Consider the following 22,946-nt stretch of genomic DNA (forward strand, 5'->3'; position numbering starts at 1 on the left):
TGAGCTCAGTTCATCTCTGCTGCTGCAGAAACTGTGGCCCACTTTCACAGCCCGCTCTGCCCTCTACCGCTGTCCTGCACTCACCCTGCTCTCCCTCTCCTAATTCATTACTCCCACATCCCTACTCAAGATGCTTAATTTCCTCCCACCTCAAGCTGCTGCTGTCCCTTCAGTTTGTGTTAAATTCAGATGAATGAATCTTCCCCGCACTGATTATCCGCTGATCAGCCAGCAGAGCGTTATTGTTGGTGGCAGATTTTATATCTTACTCCGAGGCTGATTTATAGCAGATTTCAGGAAAGATGACTGGAATGCTGAGAGAAGCTGTTCAGCAGTCAATGAGCGTCGAATCTGAGAGAAAAAGTGAAAGGAAGGAGCAGGGAAAGGGATAAGATACGATAAAACTTGTCTGCAAAATTCCCCCACATGTATTGTCCTCTGTGAATTAAGAGATTGTGATTCCAGCTGCGTACGGAGGAGTGACAGCAACTCTGATTGTTAAGCAGGCAGTGACAGCAGTGAGAAACTCCTCCTGGAGCTCTGCCAGGCCACTGCAGGGGTGTGGATGTTCCAGGCTTGACACAGCAGGGAGGGTTTGTCCCCCAGCCAGAGAAATATAGACCGAATCATCAGAGCTGGAATGAGATTTCCTCCCACTGTAAAGCAAGAGAGGTTAAACACGGTCCAAGAGAATAATTAGAATATGATTAACTGCATCTCTAAATATTTACTTACTTGAAAATATTCTTTAATATTTAATCCTCTTAGAGCGCAGTCAGACCTGCAATTTGTTTCATTTGGTCGGAACATCGGAGCAGAAGTTGCATTTTTATATTCGGTTCATTTAAATTCTGTCTTCGGGCGAATGGACCGGCGCTTTGCAAGTCATTTCTGCAGCCTTTTACCGCAGATATTTTGGCAGAGTGGTGGAGGTCAAAACAAACATGATTCCACACTCTGTAACTTTTGCAAAAATGTTTTGACTTGTGTGCAGATTTTGCTTAAGTTTACCTTCCCTGGTGTTTGCAGCAGATAAGAGTGCATGAGGCAACAGCTGAAAAAGAGGAGACAAGATGTTCTTTAGTGATTCACAACTAAAATCCACATTTTCAGGAGTTTCTTTCTGCAGTTTGTTTGAAGGCGCCTGCGGTCAGTTGAAATTGTTTTCAGCTGCCCAAACAAACCGAACTGGGAGCATAAGTTTTAAGTTCCCTGAGGTTTGAATAAAGCACAGCAAACATGGTGTGGTGCCGGTAACATGAGGACTGTCTAAATAAACTGTAAAAACAAAGTGATTATAAAACAATCATCCTCTTTGATCCCTCTGTTCTGCTCATGTGCAGCCTAACCAGATCAAATGAAATGAAAGGAACCTGGATGTCAAGTGGTTAAAACATTGATCATTTACTGTGCTTGTGACACTAGGAGCCTGAAGATGATTCTGCCATTTTGATCTCAGTCAATATATTTAAAAAGTTGCACACATAGTGAAAGGGAAGGGTGATATGAAAATTTAACAGAGATTTGTCGACCAGTAGAAACTTAGCTGGATATCTGTGGATGATGAGGCCATTCAGTATGCAGGATTGCTTTATAGAGATATGAATACTGTGGTCTGTCAGGTTTTTATTTCACCTATAAACTCTTTCCCAATTTATATTCCAGAAAAAATGAATGTATTACAGTAATGGATCCAACTGGTCCAGCATCAGGGTCCACATTTCTCCTTAGTCATTAGTTTAAGGTCCACACAGTTTAATATATTCAGCATCATACTTGTGTTTGGCCATGTCGTCAAGCTAGTTTGCTGTCTCTGTTAAGTAGCTGTAGGTTATTTACTCTCTACAGCAGGAAACGGCACTTCAAAATAAAAGCTCTGTGCAGGATATTCACTGTACTTTAAAATAAAGTGTGTTTTTTCAAACTTGACATGTTCACGAGTCACTTGTGGTCCATTCAGAATGGACCTGCAACCCACTTTTGGACTGCAACCTACCAGTTGGGAACCACTGCATTATAGTTTTGTAATATAAATGTGACACAATGTCTGATCCATGCTGTACACCCATACTTTTCACGCTCTGATTGCAGCATTGAAAAGAGGGCTATATTAAAGGGATATCTAGATTGTTTTGGTGTGTTAGAGATATCAGCTGTCAAAATGTCTGCCTTCTCTCAAAGCACCAAAAAACTACATTTGAAAAACTCAACAGCAATGTCTCTTTACAGAAATCATGACCTGGTTACTCAAGATAATCCACAGACCTTATTGTGAGCAGTTTCATGTAGGAACTATTTTCTTTCTATTGAGCTACATCCACCAACCGTATCACAGCGCAGAAGGAAGAGTGCATCTACTCATGGACAAGAGGCTCATGCTTGTCACAGCACAAGATGTAAACATAAATGGCGTCCTCCTGGCTGAGCTGTCATCTTAGCTAGCTCAATGGTGCTAGGTGAGCTAGCAGCAGTCCTTCTGCGTCGTGATACAGTTGGTGGGTGTAGTTTGGTAGAAAGAAAATAGTTCCTACATGAAACTGCTCACAACAAGGTCTGTGGATTATCTTGAGTAACCAGGTCATGATTTCCGGAAACAGACATTGCTGTTGAGTTTTGAGCACCACAAGCTGGGTACCATCCAGTTCATTATATTTGACAGAAGACAGACATCTCTACAGCTGATATCTCCAACACGCAGCAACTCACACCAAAATAATCTAAATTAATTAAAAGCACTACAGCTAAGAGGAAAAATATGTATTTTTGATTTTGGGGTGAACTGTCCCTTTAAAGCACACTCTATGGGTCGTACATTAATGCTACATACTGTTAACTGAATTATCTCTGAGTGTATTAAAGTGTTTACTTTCCTGTGATTTGTCAGAGGTGCAGTACTTGCATACTGATGGGCTGCGACTGCAGTCATCAGTAAATCATCTTCATGTGTACTGTCGGTCTGCAGTGAGGATTTTCCTCTCCATTCAGCCTTGGAGCCCCTCAGATAGCAACAGTGAAGTTTCTGTTACCTAGCAACCCTCGGTCCAGCACCTCCATTTATTTCACACTGTTGCGAGGAGGCTCTGTGGACATCAGTAGTGTTGGCTGTGCAGGGGGAATCTCCCGGGTCTATCAAATATCCGATCAAATCAATCAGATATCTTGTTGTGTGTGTGATAAGGAGGGTTTCTTTTATTGATCTCAAAGTGCTCCCTTGAATTCAGGTCAAGTTAGGGGAAGATAAATTATGAATATGGAAAGGGAAGGAATAAAAACTTAGTAAAGGGATAGATTTTTCTGTTTTCTGAGGCAAAAATCTATGATTGCGTACAGGGAATTAAAAATTTGAACATGTTGTGATTCTATAGCGACTCAGAAAGACAAATATCTTTCAGAGCAGTCTCATCTCTGATGTAACCGTTGATACTGATGACCGTTCACACGTACGAAGACCAAATGTCACTGTTCTTCTGTTAACGTCAATAACAGGATCAAGTCGCCGGTGTCCCTTCAGCCTCCTCTTCCTTCAGCGATCTGTGTGCGACTCTCAAGAGGAAAAAAATTACTCAATCAATCACTTTGACTATCCTGCCGCTAATCTCATTATTGGTATTCCTCCTGGTCGTCTCATTCAGATTCTCTTGGTCCATTAACAGCCTTGTTTAATTAGCCTCCTCCCTCCATTCACCTCTTTTCTCTCTCTGTCCTTCCTCCTTTGATTGTCGCCATATTTTCTTGTCTCAAGCTCTCTGTGCATCCATCTTTCTTCCCCTCTACTCTTCTTTGTCTCTCCTCTTCCTTCATTCATCAACATTTCTGCCACCATCTGCATATTTACTCCCCTTTAATTTCTCTAGATCTCCAGTCTTTCCCCGTCTTTCCTGCCCTATTTACACTCCACAGCTCTCACACACTTTACTAAACCCTCTCTTTGCATTTTATTCATGTTGCACTCCAGAGTGATAACATGAAAAGGGTGATGATTAACATATGATTATCTTCCTTATGCTTGTTGTTGTTGTTGTTGTTGCAGAACTTTTCCCTCGTGGCTGTTTCTTATTTTCTCATCCCCCTCTTTTTTTTTATTACACCTTTGTTCCCAGGTGGTTCGGGATCAGATCTCCCACTGTACGGTGAAGCTGCGTCAGACCACAGGGCTGATGGAGTACTGTCTGGAGGTCATCAAAGAGAACGACCCCAGTGGTTTCCTGCAGGTAAGATGCACAACAATACAAGTCTCTTTCTCCACTACAGCCCTAACTTTTTCATGCTTGTTTACTTGTGTTTGCCTATGATCCCTCGTCACTGTTTGTATACATCTGCGATTCATGATCAGTTCAGAAAAGAATGTTTTCTCTTGCAATCATGTTTTTTCTCTGAAGAAGTGAAATTATTCTTTAATTCACAAAAAAGGGAAAGATTTGGGAAAAGTCAGGAAATTTTAGATAATGTTGTAGTACCCCACGGCTCCGTTCTCAGTCCTCTTTTGTTCAACATCAATACGAGCTCCGATTATAGAAAACAAACTATTGTGCTATAACTATGCAGACGACACACAGATTTATATAACAGCATCACCAGGTGGCTGTGGTCTCATACAAACACTGTAAGTAAGTGCATTCAACAAATTAATGATTGGATGTGCCAAAGTGTTCTTTGGCAGCATTTTTGGCAGAACATCGCTATCAGCCAATATTCTCCTTGTTGACTGTCATCAACTTAAGATGACATGCATCGATGGCAGTGACCGTTTTTCTGTTGTGTCACATTAATATTGCAACAAGAAACATGTTTGTGAAGAAAAGAGATCTTCTTCAGGAGACATTCAGGACAAAAAGACACAGTAAACCCACTACTGACATGTCAGGGGACGCCTCCTATTGTTTCCCTGATAACGCTACAACAAATCCATGTTGAAATTGGCAGTAGGAGAGCTAGTTAACATTAGCTGTTAGCTGTTAGCAGCTGAAATTAACAGCTCATGGAGGTTGCATTGGGTTACATGATGATACATTCAAGCTCTAGTCAGTAAAAATAAGTATTGAGTGAATGTAAATTACAACATTGTCTTGATATGTTCAAATGTAATCTTGCAAAATGTAGTTTTTGGTGAGAAACTTGAATAAATATAGTCATTTGAAGGAGAAATTTGTTGATGTTTTCACAGGATTATAAAATAGATGTTATCGAGTGAATAATAATAAATTATATGTAATTAAAACGACTTTTGAAGCAGTAAAAAAAAGATGTTTTTCATGTGCTGAATGACTTTAAAACAGTTCAGGTTTTTTTTTTCATAATGAAGATTTCTTTGTTTCCCCTGCACCAAAAGGGGAATGAAAAACAACAAAAAACAGCAGCAAAAAAAACCCCATGCGTTTCAGCTATCAGACAAATTGCTATTTTAAATCTCAGTGTTGGCCCAGAATGGGTGCATCCATATTCTCTAGTTAAACAAAAAATGTAAAATTGAAATTACTGATTTGGATTATTATTTATTATTTTGGACCAAAATAACAAAAGTCTCAAAAGTGCTCAGCTTCAGTCAGTAACATTAAAGACCACAAATCAGAGGTCTTGATGGAGTCACCGACCTATATTTAGTAAAACCTCTCCATGCATTTATCTTTAACAGGCTTGACCACTGACTTTGTCTAAAAAGTTGACAGATGGCTGATTCAGAGTCCTCACTTAAACTGGGAGAGCCTTTAACATTCTTTTGTTTATTATCTTTGTCATTTGTTCTACTGGCTTTAAAAGTACTGAAAATTTTAGAGCCAAAACACATTTCTGATCTGCTGTTCCATTACAAACCATCCAGACCTCTTAGATGCTCCGGGGCCAACACAGAGATGCGGCAAACTTCCAGAAAACTTGATGTAGAGTTAATGTAAAGTGGTGGTGATCTGTTTTGAATTTTGTGTTTTTAAAGCTGCAATTTTCAAACGTTTTGTTTCTTGAAGTGGTGAGTTTAGTGACATTGGTAGAAAACATGCTTTAAAAAGAGCAATTCAAAATCTGTAAATAACGAGCTGCAAATATGACTCAGACCAAATATATTTTTAGATAAAGCTGACTTTAGTTCAAAGTAAAAATAATAGATGCAGTAAAGTTACAGTTTGTTTTTTGCCTGGAGAAGTTTTTACTGGCTTCGCTGAGCAATTTCAGCCTGTTAAAATCAAACTTATTTGACATCTATGATTTAAGTTCAACAGTTTTATGGCTGAAAAACATCAGTGTGGTGTTTTTGCAACTGAATCGGTTGAGATGACCAGCAAACACAGCGTCACAGTATAGTAATGTATGAGCTTGATATTGGCCTGTGTGGAGGGACCGTCTTAAATGAATGAACTGAAACTCAACATTAGAATTAAAATACAAAATGTAGTGTAGTTTTTTTCTAGTCCCCAGTCCAGTAATGATGAGTGACACAACTGTGCATTAATTTGTTGCCCTCAGATCTCCGATGCTTTAATCCGGAGGGTCCTCATGACAGAGGGACAGTGGGGGAAGGGAACCCTCACCCCCAGGATGACCAGCGACTTCGACCTCACTCTGGACAGCGGACCCCTCCTGCAGACCATCCACCAGCTGGACTTTGTCCAGATGAAAGGTAAGAAGAGAGGAGATAATGGGCACAAACACCTGAGGGGTTTTCCAAGAGTGTTTTCAGGATCATACTTATATGAACTTGTATTCAGCTAGAAACCAATGTATATGGGTGTTTAGTGGTGTTGTTGATGGATTCAAGTCCAAGTCTTGACACTTCAGTGCAAAATATTTTAATTCTGCATATTGAATTCAGTTATGTATCACAACTGCCCTCTACTGGTTGAAACCTGGCTATTGCAATGGAATTTTCCCATTGGCTGATCTGGTGGCAGGTAACATAATGGGTGGCAGCTTTCGTCAGATAAAATGCCTTGAGCTAGAAAGCTGCTCTTGATTGGTCAGAATTTCCATGTGGGAAAAATCCAGGAAGTAAACCAAATGTTGAAGAAGAGTATACTTGCAAGACAAATGTGACACTTTCTAATGTCACAATGGAGGGACAACTACGCAGGTTGATTTTAGCTGAGACCACCTCTTCAAGAAGGTCTCGGGCCGGTTGTTTTGGTGTGCACCTGAGTGTGATTGCTTTGTTCATACCTGCCCAAATGAACCACACTTAGGGGGCAAACGAACTGGAGTTCACAGGGCAGGTGTGAAAGCACCCTTTGCTCACAGAGATTACTCATACATAAACATTTACTTTATTATTTGAAAATTTAAGCCACGTTTAACATGTATATCCTTCATTGTAACTCTATATATGAGACAAGGAATACAGTAAAGCATGAAAGGTCCCTTTTAAACTCAAAAAGGCAAGTTCAAGCCCTCATGCGAGCTCATGTCTTCTCTGCTGAAGATGATAAGTCCCTACCAGCCATTCAAAAAGCTGTTCTGTACACAGATTTCTGTCATGAAAAATCACTATCATGTACTGGCAGTGTTTGCAGCATTGAATCCTGAGTTTATCAAAACTCATAATAATTTTACCTAGGCAAAAAATATAAATGAAAACCTAATTATACTGTGATGTTTCTGTTTGCTGTGTTTTTCTAAAATGTATTATTGACACTAATGAGTTTGTTTTTTTGGAAGAGAGTGCCCTCTTTTTCTGTGACACATTCCCTTGTGTTTGCAATCGCAATTTAGAGACAGCTTGTTCTAGCATATGACCTCTTTATTTTTTAAAAACACAAATTTTTTTACAACTGAATGAGTTATTTGAGTCAGAGAAGTAGCTGGATGTGGGCTCAGACATTAGTGTGTGCTTCAAACAGTATGATATCTCTGACACACTGCAGGTGTTTGCTAAAATATTTGGTAAATCACTCAGAAAGTGGAGAAAGTTTGGTGTGTTTATATTCATGATTCGGCAGCCTTTGATTAGTGTGTTATGGATTCATATATTCATTATAGAATTTATAAATGATAAATATTGAACAGGTCTTCAGGCACTGCAGAGTCATATTCAGTGTGTTTTCGTGCACGTGCGGCCGACCTTTCATATCTCAGTGGGCTGTAATCTGGCCTGGTTTCTCCCCTCCTCAGTCCCAGCTGCTCCCATACTCCAGCTGGAGGAATGCTGCACTCAGAACAACAGCGCCACATTGTCATGGAAACAGCCACCGCTCTCCACCATCGCCGTGGACGGATACATCCTGGAGCTGGACGATGGAAACATGGGGCCGTTCAGGGTAGGTACCCCCCCTGCAGGTAGTCTTTCTTTCTCTGCCCACTAAGATTTATCTGACGACTTCAACAGAAGACAAACATTAGTTTTACTCATAAAGACCCAACAGGGGAATCTCTGTTGGATTTACATTTAGATCACAAGACACAAAGTGAAAAACAGGACCAGTTAGAGTAATAATTCACCTTTACAGAACACCACCCGCTTCTCTCTCAACAAAGACTCCTTCATTTGGTGCCAGGGAGGACAGCAGCTCAGCCAGAGGGGATGTGAAAGCAACGCTTTGTTGCTGAAATCCCTCGATTGCTTTCTCGTACTGCACACACACTGAGTGATATGAGCGCAGGTCATGTGACACACTGTAGCGTGGCGTTGAATGACACAATGTCAGGAGAAAAGGTCTGTAATGCAGCTGACAGCTGGGATCATCCCACAGGAAGTGTGATCTGGGATCAAAGCATTATTCATACCCTCACAGAGGTTCACCATGTAATCCATCTAGCTAAGACCCTCCACTGCTACCTATACATTGAGGCTGCTGCTTTGTTATAATGGCAACTTAAACCTACTATACAATACAGTCAGGACAATGGAGGAGAATATCAGTGTCTGACCTCTTAACTCGTAAAGAGTTCCACCATATAGTACGGTAGGCCTGTTGACTCTTATAACAATCAGTCTTTTCATTTTCTTACAGGTTAACTCAAGTATTTTCCAACCTGGACTCTATTTTTCTATGTTTTTGTGTCTGAGTGACTAATGGGATCAACAGCTTTTGAAACTGGTCCAGTGAAAAGCGAGAGCTCGGATAAACAGGCTGCAATTTAACCTGTCAACATCAATGTACATCTACTAAAAGTGTTATTTTTGCCACTGACAGGCTCAGGTTATTATTATAATTGTCTGTCAACATTATGGAAAGGATCCCGACAGAGACAGACTTTTCTGTGAAAGGGTGGGTTCCTTTTTGTTTATCCAGAAACAGCCCTGAAATCGCCATCACCAAACCCACCAGACTCCATTTAAATAAACAATCATTTTATCGTTGTAAAACACACTTTATTTAGAATCTGCAGTAACAAAATAAAACTCATCCAAACCGTCTTGGTTCGTCTTCCTCTGTTCAAACAATCACCAACTCTGGTTTGGTTGAAATAGACCCTTAATTCATCCGGTTAAATAGGAAAATATGCTGGCTCTGTATATGCTAAAATAGTGGTGGCTTTGGTGACAGCAATATCCAGGCTGTTTCTGGTTAAACAAAAAGGATCTTACTCTAAAACAAAAAACGTAAATTGACAGTGCGGACATGCCCTGAATGGTTACATTGCAGCCTGTTTTGTTGCTGCAAGGTGCAGCTCTCTCACTCAATGCTGTATACTAATAATTTCCAAAAAATGTTTTTCCCATTAATCACTTTGACACAATAACAATAGTCTAAAATAGTCTCCAGTTTGAAAAATACCAAAGGTACAATTTAAAGCGATGTAAACTTTCGGATGAAGCTCCCTTTTAGATATTTTTTATTGTTGCCAACCTGCTTTGTGAGTAGGAAATTAGTCCTGTTGTTATTTTTCGAGAAAATGTCATAATATTTAACAAACACTTAAAGTAGAGATCACAGAGAAAAAGAAGAAACAAGACTTTTCTCATATTGTCAGAAACTAGTTTACTCTTTTTTATGTGCTGTGTCTGTTGTTTTGAGAAACATTTCTTCATGCTATGACAGTAAATGAAGTGCTTAAAGTGCTGTTTCACATTTCAAACTCTGGAGCAAAATTTAAATCATAAAAAGACAACATCATTGCATTAGTGGGATCTTATCTAACCCAAAATATCCATCATCAGGATCAGGATTAATTGTTATTTAATCGATGAGCAAGTGTGTGTTTGTGCATGTGTAACATTTATATGCTGCTTCATGGATTGCTCCAAGGCAAGGCAAGGCAAGGCAAGGCAATTTTATTTATATAGCACCATTCATACACAAGGCAATTCAATGTGCTTTACAAGAGAAATACATTAAAAACAATAGATCATTAAAAACAAGAGCTAAAAGCAAGAAAATAAATAGTTAAAAACAGTGCAGAAAATGCATTTAAAAAGCAAACATAAAGCAAAAGCAACAGCAGACAAATATAAAAACAATAGCTACAGATTATCCTAACAATAAGTTACATATCTAGTTCACTGGTAAGCTGCAGTAAATAGTAATGTTTTAAGCCCTGATTTAAATGAGTTGACAGTTTCAGCCGACCTCAGATATCCTGGAAGTTTGTTCCACAGGCAGGGAGCATAGAAACTAAACGCTGCTTCACCTTGTTTGGTTTTGATCCTGGAAACAACCTGTTCCAGATGATCTGAGGGGTCTGGATGCTTCATAACGTACAAGTATATCAGAGACGTATTTAGGCCCAAGACTATTTAGTGCTTTATAGACAAGTAACAAAGTCTATCCTTTGACACACAGGAAGCCAGTGCAGTGATTTAAGCACTGGTGTAATGTGCTCCACTCTCTTGGTGTTGGTGAGGACTCTGGCAGCAGCGTTCTGGACGAACTGCAGTTGTCTGATTGATTTTTTACTCAGGCCTGTGAAGACACCGTTACAATAGTCCAACCTGCCGAAAATGAAAGCATGAACAAGTTTTTCTGTATCTTGTTTAGACAGAAATTCTTTTATTCTTGCTATGTTTTTAAGGTGGTAGTAGGCTAATTTAGTAATTGTCTTAATGTGACTATTGAAATTTAGGTCTGAGTCCAGAACTACACCAAGATTTCTGGCTTGATCTGTAGGTGTAGTAAGATTAAAATATTGACTGACTATTGATCTTTGTTCTTTGGGGCCAAAAACAACTATCTCAGTTTTGTCTGTGTTTAGTTGTAGAAAATTCTGGCACATCCATGTATTGATTTCGTCAATGCACTTATTTAGCAGATGTAGGGGACTGTAGTCATCTGGTGACACTGTTATGTAAAGTTGTGTGTCATCTGCATAAGTATGGTAGGAGATGTTATGATATTCCATAATCTGAGCAAGAGGGAGCATATAGATGTTGAACAGAAGAGGCCCAAGAATGGACCCTTGAGGAACTCCACATGTAATTTTTGTTCGCACAGATTCATAATTGCCAAGTGACACAAAGAAATCCCTGTCTTGTAAATAAGATTTAAACCAATTTAGCACGGTGCCAGAAAGTCCCACAAACTTTTCTAGTCTGTCGAGCAGTATCTTATGGTCGACTGTGTCAAATGCAGCACTGAGGTCCAGTAATACCAGAACCAACAAAGTTTCATTGTATAACACACAATGACAGTACAGGATCTAACTATCTTATAGTGCAATATAATAATAACTTATTCTAGGCTGTATCAGCCCGACTGGATTTCCATCATACTTTAACTCTTTTGCCGGTATGATTGTGGATGATGGTATTAAATTTCATTATATGTGGTATTTAAAAGGTCGTACAAAGTCAACTGCGTAAAAAAATTCATCACAGTACAAGCCACATATCAAACTAGAAAAGCACTCGGAGAGCGCAGACCTCTGCCAAGCAGCTTGGATTTCCCGCCATTTTATTATTTTATCCACTTTGCTTCAGCTGAACACCACTAAAATCTGTTCCTTGTCCCATTATCAACCTTTCCTGAAAATTTCATCAAAATCCGTTCAGAACTTTTTGAGTTATTTTGCAGACAAACAAACAGACAAACAGACCAACACCGGTGAAAACATAACCTCCTTGGCGGAGGTAATGATGGCATTCCTTAAAACCACTAAAAAACATTCTTCAATTATATGTTGCCACAATGCAGTTAGCCTCTCAATAAAGAGACTAATAAGTTAAAACAGTCTTTAAACCATTTAAAGATTCAAAGGAGCCATGAATCACACCTAAATCCTAATTTACCCCCCATATTTCAATGTCAGCCTTCTCTCCGACTGTTGCCACCCTCTTATGACTCCTTAAAAGCACAACATGTCCATCAGCTTCCTCTAAACAGCTGCTGCAGCATAATTAAAGTGGTTTGATTTGGTGTGAATGTTTTATTTGCACACAGTAAAGATCCTTCCACTCAAAGACCTCAAAACACAAGATAATAATCTAAATATTGGACTTTTTATGACTCATGGTGTACACAGTTTGCTCCTTAATCTGTTTGTGTAACTCTCTTATTGACTTTTACACATTTTTAGGACGTAAACAGACAACGGCGTCAACTCTGGTACTTTGTGAGGAGGCTGAAACTCCTCTAGACTCAGAGCACCAGCTAAACACTCTCCTTGTGTAATATGAATGCTGCAGCAGCTGTGTGTAGAGGCATCTTGCGTTTTTTAATTTACAAAAAGTAGCCATTGACCTCCAGTCATTTTGCTCTCCTCTCTGAAGCCAGCTGTCTGTTTGTACGAGCCTCCGTTCTTCTCTCTTAATTACAACCGTTGCATAAGATGGTGATCATTTTCACCCAATCTGCCGACAGATTCACCAACTGCATCCGCTAACTGCTAATTGGTGGGCAGGTGGTGCCAAATTGTGCTGCAGCCTGGAGACATTTTAGTCTGAAATATACAGCAGAAATTTATGTAGACCATCTCAAAGCACATTTAGTTAAGCCGTTGGGGGAGGAGGGATATCTAGGCACAGGTTCAATACATAGCTGGTTGAAAATCAATGAAATATCCCTTTAATTGTATAAATTAGCCTAGCGACTAGCGAACTTCTTTCTTCTCGTATAAAGCCAGGAACAACAGCAACATTTAACAAATGTAACGTTACAAAATTCGGCTCCATTTCAACTCACAAGGTTCACTGACAAAACAACTGTCTTATACTAAACACATTTTCCAAACAAATATAACATGCTAAGGTTACTAGCACAAGCCTATGGCATTTTACATTGTATAAATTAGCGTAGCTCATATGAAGCCAGGATAAATCACACACAAAATGCTATTTTTGTGGAGGCTTTATTGTCTCCACAATTTATCGCTTTCTTATGTATGAAATTAAGTAAATAAAAGTTTAGTTTCAGACTTGGATTATACTGCATGAGTTGTGTGAGAGTAAACAGATGTTGTGATATAGTTTTGCCTTGTTAAATGATGACCCCTATGACTTTAATTCATCAAGATTTTTCTTTCACAAAATTGTTTAGAAAAACTTTTCTAAACAATTTAATGTAACACTGGGTGAGTTATTGATTTTCAAATGGTCTTTTGGGGGTTGAAGTGTACCTTTAAGTTTAGTGTTTCACTCAAGTGTTTGTGTGTTTTAGATATCAAAGTGTTGTTTTAGTCTTTAACTTGAACTCCGATCATTTTAAATCATACCTGTTTCTGCTGCTGCACTTTGCCAAACAATTATTTACATTCCGAATTGCGAAGGAAGTTTTCTTTTTCTTCTCTGACTCATTGAGCCTCGCCAACGCAGCTCCACACTGAGCTTGGCGAGTTGTGTGTCCCCATGTCTATTTATACACCCGTGTGGGCTGGCTTGCCCACGCTTAGTTGTACAAACTCACACTCTCGCTTATTACATTCACCGCCAAAAAATCCAAATAGGACGCTCCTTCAAAGGCAGAGCCGTCCGTGTCAAAAAGGAATCAGGACTGTCTGTGTCATAATTATGCATTTGATGTAATTGCCAGTTTGACAGGAAGCATTTGTGTGTCTTTACAGGAAGTGTACGTGGGGACGGAGACCATCTGCACTGTGGATGGGCTCCACTTCAACAGCACATACAAGTCCAGAGTGAAGGCCTTCAATGCCAGCGGAGTGGGCCAGTACAGCAAGACACTGATCATGCAGACCTCTGAAAGTACGTGCAGCATCATCATCATCATCCTCTCCTCTTCCTCCTCCTACTAACATGACTGTATATCTTTAAGATAAAAATACACTCTCTAACAGAATTCAGTCGTCTGATCTTGGATCGTTCAGTCAGTGTTTGGAGGGAAGTTGTCATTTTCTACAAAGTTAAAATCCAGAAAGAGCTCAAGACTCAAGTCTGTTTTTGCCAAAGGAAGAGGCTTATTAGTTATTAGTGGTATCAACTCAACTGCCTTCATAGATTTGTTATTAATTAAGCAAATTTATGGACCATATTTATCTACACTTTTCAGAGCAGTTGGTCTGAGGTAGAGCGAGGCTGATTTATCTGCAGATAAGTGCCAAGAAATGCCAAAACAGTGTCATTTCAAGCTTTGAGCTTTATTTATTTAACCTTTATTTAACCAGGTCGTCCCATTGAGGTTGAAAATCTCTTTTACAAGAGAGACCTGGCCGAGGCAGCAGCTAATCCAATTAGCAATACAAATGGCTAAGTTTCACTTGTATTCTTTCGTCGGACCAAACTGAGAGCAGACAGGTCTCTTATTTACTCCATCCACGAGTGTCTTTATTATCCGTAAGCTTTCTTGCTAGAAGCTTATCTTGCTACCAGATAATGGCTGCTACCTCACTGGTTTGGAACAGCTGACGGAATTGTTGTATGTGCACTGAAAACACAGTCGTTGAGTCAGTCACAGTGTGTTCCTGACCACCTCTGGGGGCAGTTTGGCCGATCACAGTCTGTCCTCAGTTTATTTTGGGAACATTTCCACCTGTACCTTCATGTGGTCAAACACTATGGGATTTCAATCCAATCACCTAAAATGCATTTTAATGCAGGGTGTAAAGAGGATCATAGGTCCCATATACATCCTGCATTACAATGCATTTTAGGTGATTGCAATCAGATAGTGCTTGACCACATGAAAGTATAAATGTTAATGCACCCAAAACACATTGTGGACGGATTGTGATCCAATCAACCCGACCACCTCTGGACGTTGTCAGGGATGCGCACAAGTGTAAATGCAACTGTATTTTAAATCCATGTACAAAAGCTACATGTGTGGAGAAATGTTGAAGGTCTCAGGGAGACTGTTCCAGACCAGTGAGGTTACCTCACCTGTTGCCAAAACTGTGAGGTACACAGTGGTGCCTCTCTCATCTGATGCAAACACTACTGCCTCATCTGTAATGTATTCTTCCTGTCAGTCACTATCTTTACAGTCAGGCAGGCCTGTTTCATCCTTGTCAACCCCGCTGTTTCCTTATAAATCTTTCTGACTGGCTCAGACATATGTAACACAAGAACAACACACACAACAAGAAAACTATGGACTAGGAAATATTTGTTTTATTTTTACACTAATATTGTCTCTGAAAGTGCAGAAAATAATATGCTGTGCACCCTATATGAAATTGTAACTTAAGAAAACAACATTTTTTAAAAGTTCTTATAATAGTTGTTGACAGGCGCAGGCGGGACTTGTTTTGATCTCAGTGTGGACACTGGAGACACATATTAATACCAGATATAAATGTAATCAGGTCATACCTAGATACAAGCTGGATATGAGAAACATTTTAATGCAAAGAGGGTCATAGTGTCCAAAAAGACCAGATCAGGAAATAAGAAGGTGTACGCAAGTGAAGATGAAGTTATTTTGGTGCATTAACACCTCTACTTTCATGTGGACAAACACTATGGGATTGCAGTTCAATCACCTAAAATGCATTTTAATGCAAGATGTATATGGGACCTATGATCTTCTTTACACTCTGTATTAAAATGCATTTTGGGTGATTGGATTGCCATCCCATAGTGTTTGACCACATGAAATGCACCCAAAACGCACTGAGGACAGATTGTGATCAGCCAAACTGCCCCTAGAGGTGGTCAGAAACACACTGTGACCACACTGAACACAAGTATGAAAACAGTATTTTTTCTATTCACGTACAGTACAGGCCAAAAGTTTGGACACACCTTCTCATTAGATGCGTTTTCTTTATTTTCATGACTATTTACATTGTAGATTCTCACTGAAGGCATCAAAACTATGAATGAAGACGTGGAGTTATGTACTTAACAAAAAAAGGTGAAATAACTGAAAACATGTTTTATATTCTAGTTTCTTCAAAATAGCCACCCTTTGCTCTGATTACTGCTTTGTACACTCTTGGCATTCTCTCCATGAGCTTCAAGAGGTAGTCACCTGAAATGGTTTTCCAACAGTCTTGAAGGAGTTCCCAGAGGTGTTTAGCACTTGTTGGCCCCTTTGCCTTCACTCTGCGGTCCAGCTCACCCCAAACCATCTCGATTGTGTTCAGGTCCGGTGACTGTGGAGGCCAGGTCATCTGCCGCAGCACTCCATCACTCTCCTTCTTGGTCAAATAGCCCTTACACAGCCTGGAGGTGTGTTTGGGGTCATTGTCCTGTTGAAAAATAAATGATCATCCAACTAAACGCAAACCGGATGGGATGGCATGTCGCTGCAGGATGCTGTGGTAGCCATGCTGGTTCAGTGTGCCTTCAATTTTGAATAAATCCCCAACAGTGTCACCAGCAAAACACCCCCACACCATCACACCTCCTCCTCCATGCTTCACAGTGGGAACCAGGCATGTGGAATCCATCCGTTCACCTTTTCTGCGTCTCACAAAGACACGGCGGTTGGAACCAAAGATCTCAAATTTGGACTCATCAGACCAAAGCACAGATTTCCACTGGTCTAATGTCCATTTCTTGTGTTTCTTGGCCCAAACAAATCTCTTCTGCTTGTTGCCTCTCCTTAGCAGTGGTTTCCTAGCAGCTATTTGACCATGAAGGCCTGATTCGCGCAGTCTCCTCTTAACAGTTGTTCTAGAGATGGGTCTGCTGCTAGAACTCTGTGTGGCATTCATCTGGTCTCTGATCTGAGCTGCTGTTAACTTGCGATTTCTGAGGCTGGTGACTCGGATGAACTTATCCTCAGAAGCAGAGGTGACTCTTGGTCTTCCTTTCCTGGGTCGGTCCTCATGTGTGCCAGTTTCGTTGTAGCGCTTGATGGTTTTTGCGACTCCACTTGGGGACACATTTAAAGTTTTTGCAATTTTCCGGACTGACTGACCTTCATTTCTTAAAGTAATGATGGCCGCTCGTTTTTCTTTAGTTAGCTGATTGGTTCTTGCCATAATATGAATTTTAACAGTTGTCCAATAGGGCTGTCGGCTGTGTATTAACCTGACTTCTGCACAACACAACTGATGGTCCCAACCCCATTGATAAAGCAAGAAATTCCACTAATTAACCCTGATAAGGCACACCTGTGAAGTGGAAACCATTTCAGGTGACTACCTCTTGAAGCTCATGGAGAGAATGCCAAGAGTGTGCAAAGCAGTAATCAGAGCAAAGGGTGGCTATTTTGAAGAAACTAGAATATAAAACATGTTTTCAGTTATTTCACCTTTTTTTGTTAAGTACATAACTCCACATGTATTCATTCATAGTTTTGATGCCTTCAGTGAGAATCTACAATGTAAATAGTCATGAAAATAAAGAAAACGCATTGAATGAGAAGGTGTGTCCAAACTTTTGGCCTGTACTGTATAACAACTTTGTATGTAACCATGCGCGGCTGTTGCAAACCAGCAAGGTAGCAACCGTTATGCGGTAGTAAGCTACTAGCAAGAAAGCAGCAGCAGAGCTTATAGATATTCAAGACACTTGTGGATGGAGTAAAAAAGAGACCTGTCTGCTCTCGCTTCTGTCCGATGAAAGTATCCAGGTGAAACTTAGCAGTTCATATTGAAACCAAGCCATTTATGAAACAAATGGTGGAAAACAGCCACAACAGCTCGGTTGTTTGAGCTGGACAGTGCGATTGGATCTCAATGTGGACACTGGAGACACATATTAATATCAGGTGTAAATGTAATCAGGTTAAATCATATCTAGATACAATCTGGATATGAGACCGTATATTCAAGTGAGGACACACAGTGTAAAAAAACAAAATATAAAGCTATAAGATGAAGAAAAAGCCACTGTGCACTGATTTGGCTTCTCTGCAGCTGTTCCAAAGTGAAGCAGAAGGATGTGATTAAATATACATCTCCACTGCCAACACTGACATCAGTTTGTCACAGTTATCTCTGCGTGTTTCGTATTTTTAAGCACTAATGCTTCTCCAAATACCTGCCACATGTTTGTTACTGCGTCTCTGTGTTTCCCAGGTGTTGTAACACTTTTTTTCTCTCTTTGGTGTCGTTATCGTGCCCAAATATTTTAGCTTGACACACTTTTTTTTGCATGACTAGATTGATATCGTATTGGATTTATGACTGACCGTGACTTTGTGCTCTAGCAAACAGCTGGCAGGTATTTTATCATCAGTCTATTAACAGTGATAATATAGTGTGGTAGTTGTTGTCACATCATGAGATCACAGACCGGAGTCTCGGCTCAGTTTCCTTCTTCTTTTTGGGAGTGAAGCGTTCATTAACTGCAAATCAATTTTGACTGAACTCACAGAGATCTTAAGAATAATAAATTGTTGCTGCCAGACTAAAGCCTTGCATCTTCTGAAAGACAACTTCTTAGAAATTTAGGGGGGAAGAGAACTTATTTAACCACTTCCTCTGCATTTTTTTTTCTCATTTCAGATTGAAAACCGTGCATTTTGACTTTTTAATTATGGGTTTCAAAGGGATTTCAAAGAGCCGAGGGCCATCAAACTTCCTCATCCTCTTTTATCTTTCATGTAACGCCAAAATAATAACAGTAAAAGCCTCCAAAATATCACTCGCAAGGTTTTAACTCAAAAGCAGCAGCAGGATGTGGATTCTGTGAGAAGGTGTGTTTGAGCTTTTAAACCAGGTACATCCAGTAGCAGCTGCAATAATCCACCCATGTGCTTGCTTTCCCATTAGTTAAATGCTGCTCTGCACACAGGGAAGCTTGTCATCCATCAGTGGACCCGAAAGACCCCAACAGCCTCCCTATACCTGACAGACAGAGCGCTCAGCAGCTGTGACAAAGTGCACTAACCACTGAGTGTTTTTGCAGAGATCTGACATCCTGCGCCCGGACCAGCTTTGATTTTGTCAGTTTTATTTCCCACATGAAAAAAAGCAACTATCAGAACTTTCTCTTTGCTTTCAGCTTGTTCTTTTATGTTTCTCCTAATCTGGTTCTAGGAACTCTTTGCTTTTGTTTTTGGGATCTCCTCTGTGGTGTTTGAACCAGCTTCCCTGATCAAACTTGCTTTCTACCCTCTCCTCCACCCCTCCCGACCCCTCTACACTCTCCGCTTCACTGCTTCGCAACACTCTCCCCTCTTTCCTTTCTCCCCTTTTTCCTTTCTTCCTCTCCTCCTTCCCTTTCATTCCACATTTCAGCTGGACTCCCTCCATGTGATATTCAGTCTATAGGCACAGGTATGGACGGCTCTCATTGCTGACCACTCTAATCCCGCTCGTTGCCATTTGTCATCAGTGCAGTGCTTCACTCTCAAACCAGCAGGCGGGCAGTTTGCTGCTCTGTGGGCTGCACTTATTAAACGTTCGATACAGTCTTCTAATAAACGTCTTTGTTTTATTTCCTTTGGGAAATAAAGCCATGTAATGAAACTTTAGTGCACATAGTGACACCTGTGAAAGATGGTGGACAAGCACGTCCAGTGGAGCCCATATAAAGCACAAACACCCATCTGTTAAACTCCCATAGTTCTCTCTGTAGAGTATAAATCTATGTTAATATACTTTCAACCCTGAGTCAAATAGTTTGCAAAGTTGTTAGCGTTTGATTTAGCCTGCTTGGAGAGTAACGTGTAGCAAGAGCTCACAGAGAGTTATAGGGTCAGCTCACCCGAATTACAAAAACAAAACAATCCTTATGATACCAGTCCATGCTAAGGTTTTAAATCTACATCAGTTACTCACCCTATGTTACGTTGAATCCTTTGTTTTTCTTGCATGCCTCCATCGAAAATACTTGATGAGTTTAAGTCACATCTAACAACAGCAAAACTACATAAAAACATCAGTTTAGAAACTCACACAACTTGTGCAGCATGATCCAAGTCTCATTTATCCAGTCATATGCTCAGTACTTCCCAAACAGACAGTCCTTACCGATGGGGAACTGAACTAAAACTGAAACTCATCTATGCTCTCTTCAAAGCCAGATCCCATTGGAAAAAAACAATAATTTTACCTAACTGAACACAGGAGCTGCTCGTCTACTGCTGCCTCAATATAAGTTAGTTTCTTTGTGTTATTGTGTGACTTCAGTGAGTCCAAACTGACCCGTTAAAACACAGAAGTAGCACAATCACACAAACAAACTAACTGATCGAGGCAGCAGTAGACCAGCAGCTCCTGTGTTCAGTTACCTAAAATTACTGTTTTTGTCAATGGAGTCTGGCTTTGAAGAGAGCATTTATCAGTTACACTTTAGATATAGTTTCCCACTGGAAAGGTGTGTATGTTTAGGAAGTACTGAGCATACGACTGGATAAATGAGACCTGAATTATACTGCACGAGTTGTGTGAGAGTTTGTAAATGTTTTGATGCCATTTTGCTGTTGTTAAATGTAGACTCCTATGACTCAAATTCATCAAGATCTTTTAGATTCTCAGTTCACGGTGGAGGCATGTGAATAAAAACAAAGTTTTCTTCACAAATTCAAATTTTCTTCTGTTTTGTTTTGCCACTTGGGGGCAGCACAACATTGACATGTCATCCTGTAAAGTTCAGTTGGCTAACATTACCAGATAGTTACATATTGACACTTTTATCAGACACAGAACAATATTATCAGTCAGCTGGAGCCATGTTTCTGTTTACATGGTGAATGTGATCCATTATGACCGACCACTCCACTGATAAACACCAAAAGATGCAGCTTAAAGCTTCAGAAACTGTGAGTAATTTGGATTGAAGCTTTTAAAAAATTTCATTTTCATTTTGGGTGATCTGTCTCTTTATGATAATAGAGATAAATGAGAAATTACATTTAAAAAGTCCACTTAGTGTTCTTTTTATCTGATTAACAATTAATTTAGTACCTGGATGTAATTAACTCCACCCGTCTGGTGTTCCAAGCTGGTCAAAACAAGCGCCAATTATCATTTTCAGACTGTCTGACACAGGTGTGATATTATAGATATTATTAAGATTATTAGAATTAAGTTATTAGTTAAGTCATAGAGTATAATAAGAATTATAAATCATAAGTTTTTACAGTGTAACTTCACTTCATCTAACCTCCAGATTCATGTCACCTTTGTAAAGTCATCATCATCGCATCAGGTCCTGCAGTCACTGACGTTACTGATGCTAAACAACAGTGTGTGTGTAACTCTTGCTGTGTGTGTGCACAGTTGCCTGGTTCACCTTTGACCCTGCCTCCGCTCACCCGGACATCATCCTCTCCAACGACAACCTGACCGTGTCGTGCAACAGCTATGACGACAGGGTGGTCATGGGTAACTCTGCTTTCTCCCGCGGCGTTCACTACTGGGAAATGACCATCGATCGCTACGACAACCACCCTGACCCGGCCTTTGGGATCGCACGGGCCGACGTGCTGAAGGATGTGATGCTGGGGAAGGACGACAAGGCCTGGGCTATGTATGTGGACAACAACCGCTCCTGGTTCATGCACAACAACTCGCACACCAACAGGTAGGGAATCAGATTCAGATGCAGGCAGGTGTTTGGAAAAGTCATTATATAGATCAGTGGTTCCCAACTGGTGGGTCACGGTCCAAAAGTGGGTCGCAGGTCCATTCTGAATGGACATTTGAAACATTTTAGACATTATGTACAGTAAGATGGGTAAAAACAGTACATTATTACTGACATGAAAAACACTTTTAGCAGTAGAAAGGCATTTTTAGTAACAATTTTAATTACTGAGTTTGTCCGGTCTATAAATTAGATGAGAGATCCATCCCTGGTTTCAGATTTCTCTCCTCTCACGTATGTCGAGGGTCAGGTTTAGCAATATTTTGAGCAAAAACAGTTCAGATAAATATATCTCAGTCAGGAGGGACTCCTGTTTATAGTGAAAAGAATATTTATTAAGAATGAAAACTGTGAAAAGTCTTTGGCGATTAGACCCCATCGAGATTGTATGATTAAAGGAGGGTGATGAATCCAAAGTCGAATAGAGAACCCCATCCAAGGGTCGAGACGCCCCAATAGCATTTTTATAAGTGACCAGGGTCACAAAAATGTTGGGAACCACTGGTGTAATCTGAAACAGTGTATTGTAAGATTTTCACGTGAATTCTTAATGTACTATCTTAATGTGAAAAGCAACAAGCAGCTAAAGCTGTGAAATAAATTTCATCAAGTAAGAAAAAACAGTGTTTGCCTCTGAAATCTTATGAAGCAGAAAGAAAGATTTACCACAAATGAACATCTGTCATGTCTCCAGTTAATTTCTCTCTGTGTGACCTCTGTGCAGGACGGACGGTGGCATCGGTAAAGGAGCTACAATAGGAGTTCTGCTGGACTTCTCACGCGGGATCCTCATCTTCCTCATCAATGATGAGCAGCAGGGTCCTGTGGCTTTTGAATCCTTAGAGGGCGTCTATTACCCCGCTCTCAGCCTCAACCGAAACGTCCAGGTACAGAATGATACTGTGGCAACGTAGCTGTGATTAATGTGGCAGTTTAAAACCTTAAAGGGACAGTTCACCCCCAAAGTAAAGTTTTTAATTTGGGGGTGAACTGTCCCTGTGATGATGTTCTCGTGCTGAGACAAATTTCTGGACCACAAAATATATTGCACATTATAAAATGATGATTACTTTATTCAAACACTACAAACTCCGAGCCATAGCATATTAGTTTCATATATTGATGAGGTGCTAATTTAGAGGTGCAC

At 40.1% G+C, this 22,946-nt stretch overlaps 1 protein-coding gene across 2 annotated transcripts in view; it reads left to right on the plus strand.

The window, feature by feature from the left end:
• The window catches only part of trim9 (tripartite motif containing 9), a 58,372-nt gene that overhangs the window by 33,587 nt on the left and 1,839 nt on the right, over positions 1–22,946 (plus strand). The window contains exons 4-10 of one of the 2 annotated variants that reach the window (XM_033642919.2): positions 4,101–4,211; positions 6,457–6,610; positions 8,095–8,240; positions 13,918–14,056; positions 19,447–19,485; positions 21,433–21,736; positions 22,524–22,686. In XM_033642919.2, coding sequence (XP_033498810.1) covers positions 4,101–4,211; positions 6,457–6,610; positions 8,095–8,240; positions 13,918–14,056; positions 19,447–19,485; positions 21,433–21,736; positions 22,524–22,686 — 1,056 coding nt within the window. The remainder of the gene's footprint in view (positions 1–4,100; positions 4,212–6,456; positions 6,611–8,094; positions 8,241–13,917; positions 14,057–19,446; positions 19,486–21,432; positions 21,737–22,523; positions 22,687–22,946) is intronic. The other variant, XM_033642920.2, reaches the window with a different exon arrangement.

The sequence above is a fragment of the Epinephelus lanceolatus genome, chromosome 15 (genome assembly GCF_041903045.1).
Source record: "Epinephelus lanceolatus isolate andai-2023 chromosome 15, ASM4190304v1, whole genome shotgun sequence".
Taxonomy (NCBI): domain Eukaryota; kingdom Metazoa; phylum Chordata; class Actinopteri; order Perciformes; family Serranidae; genus Epinephelus; species Epinephelus lanceolatus.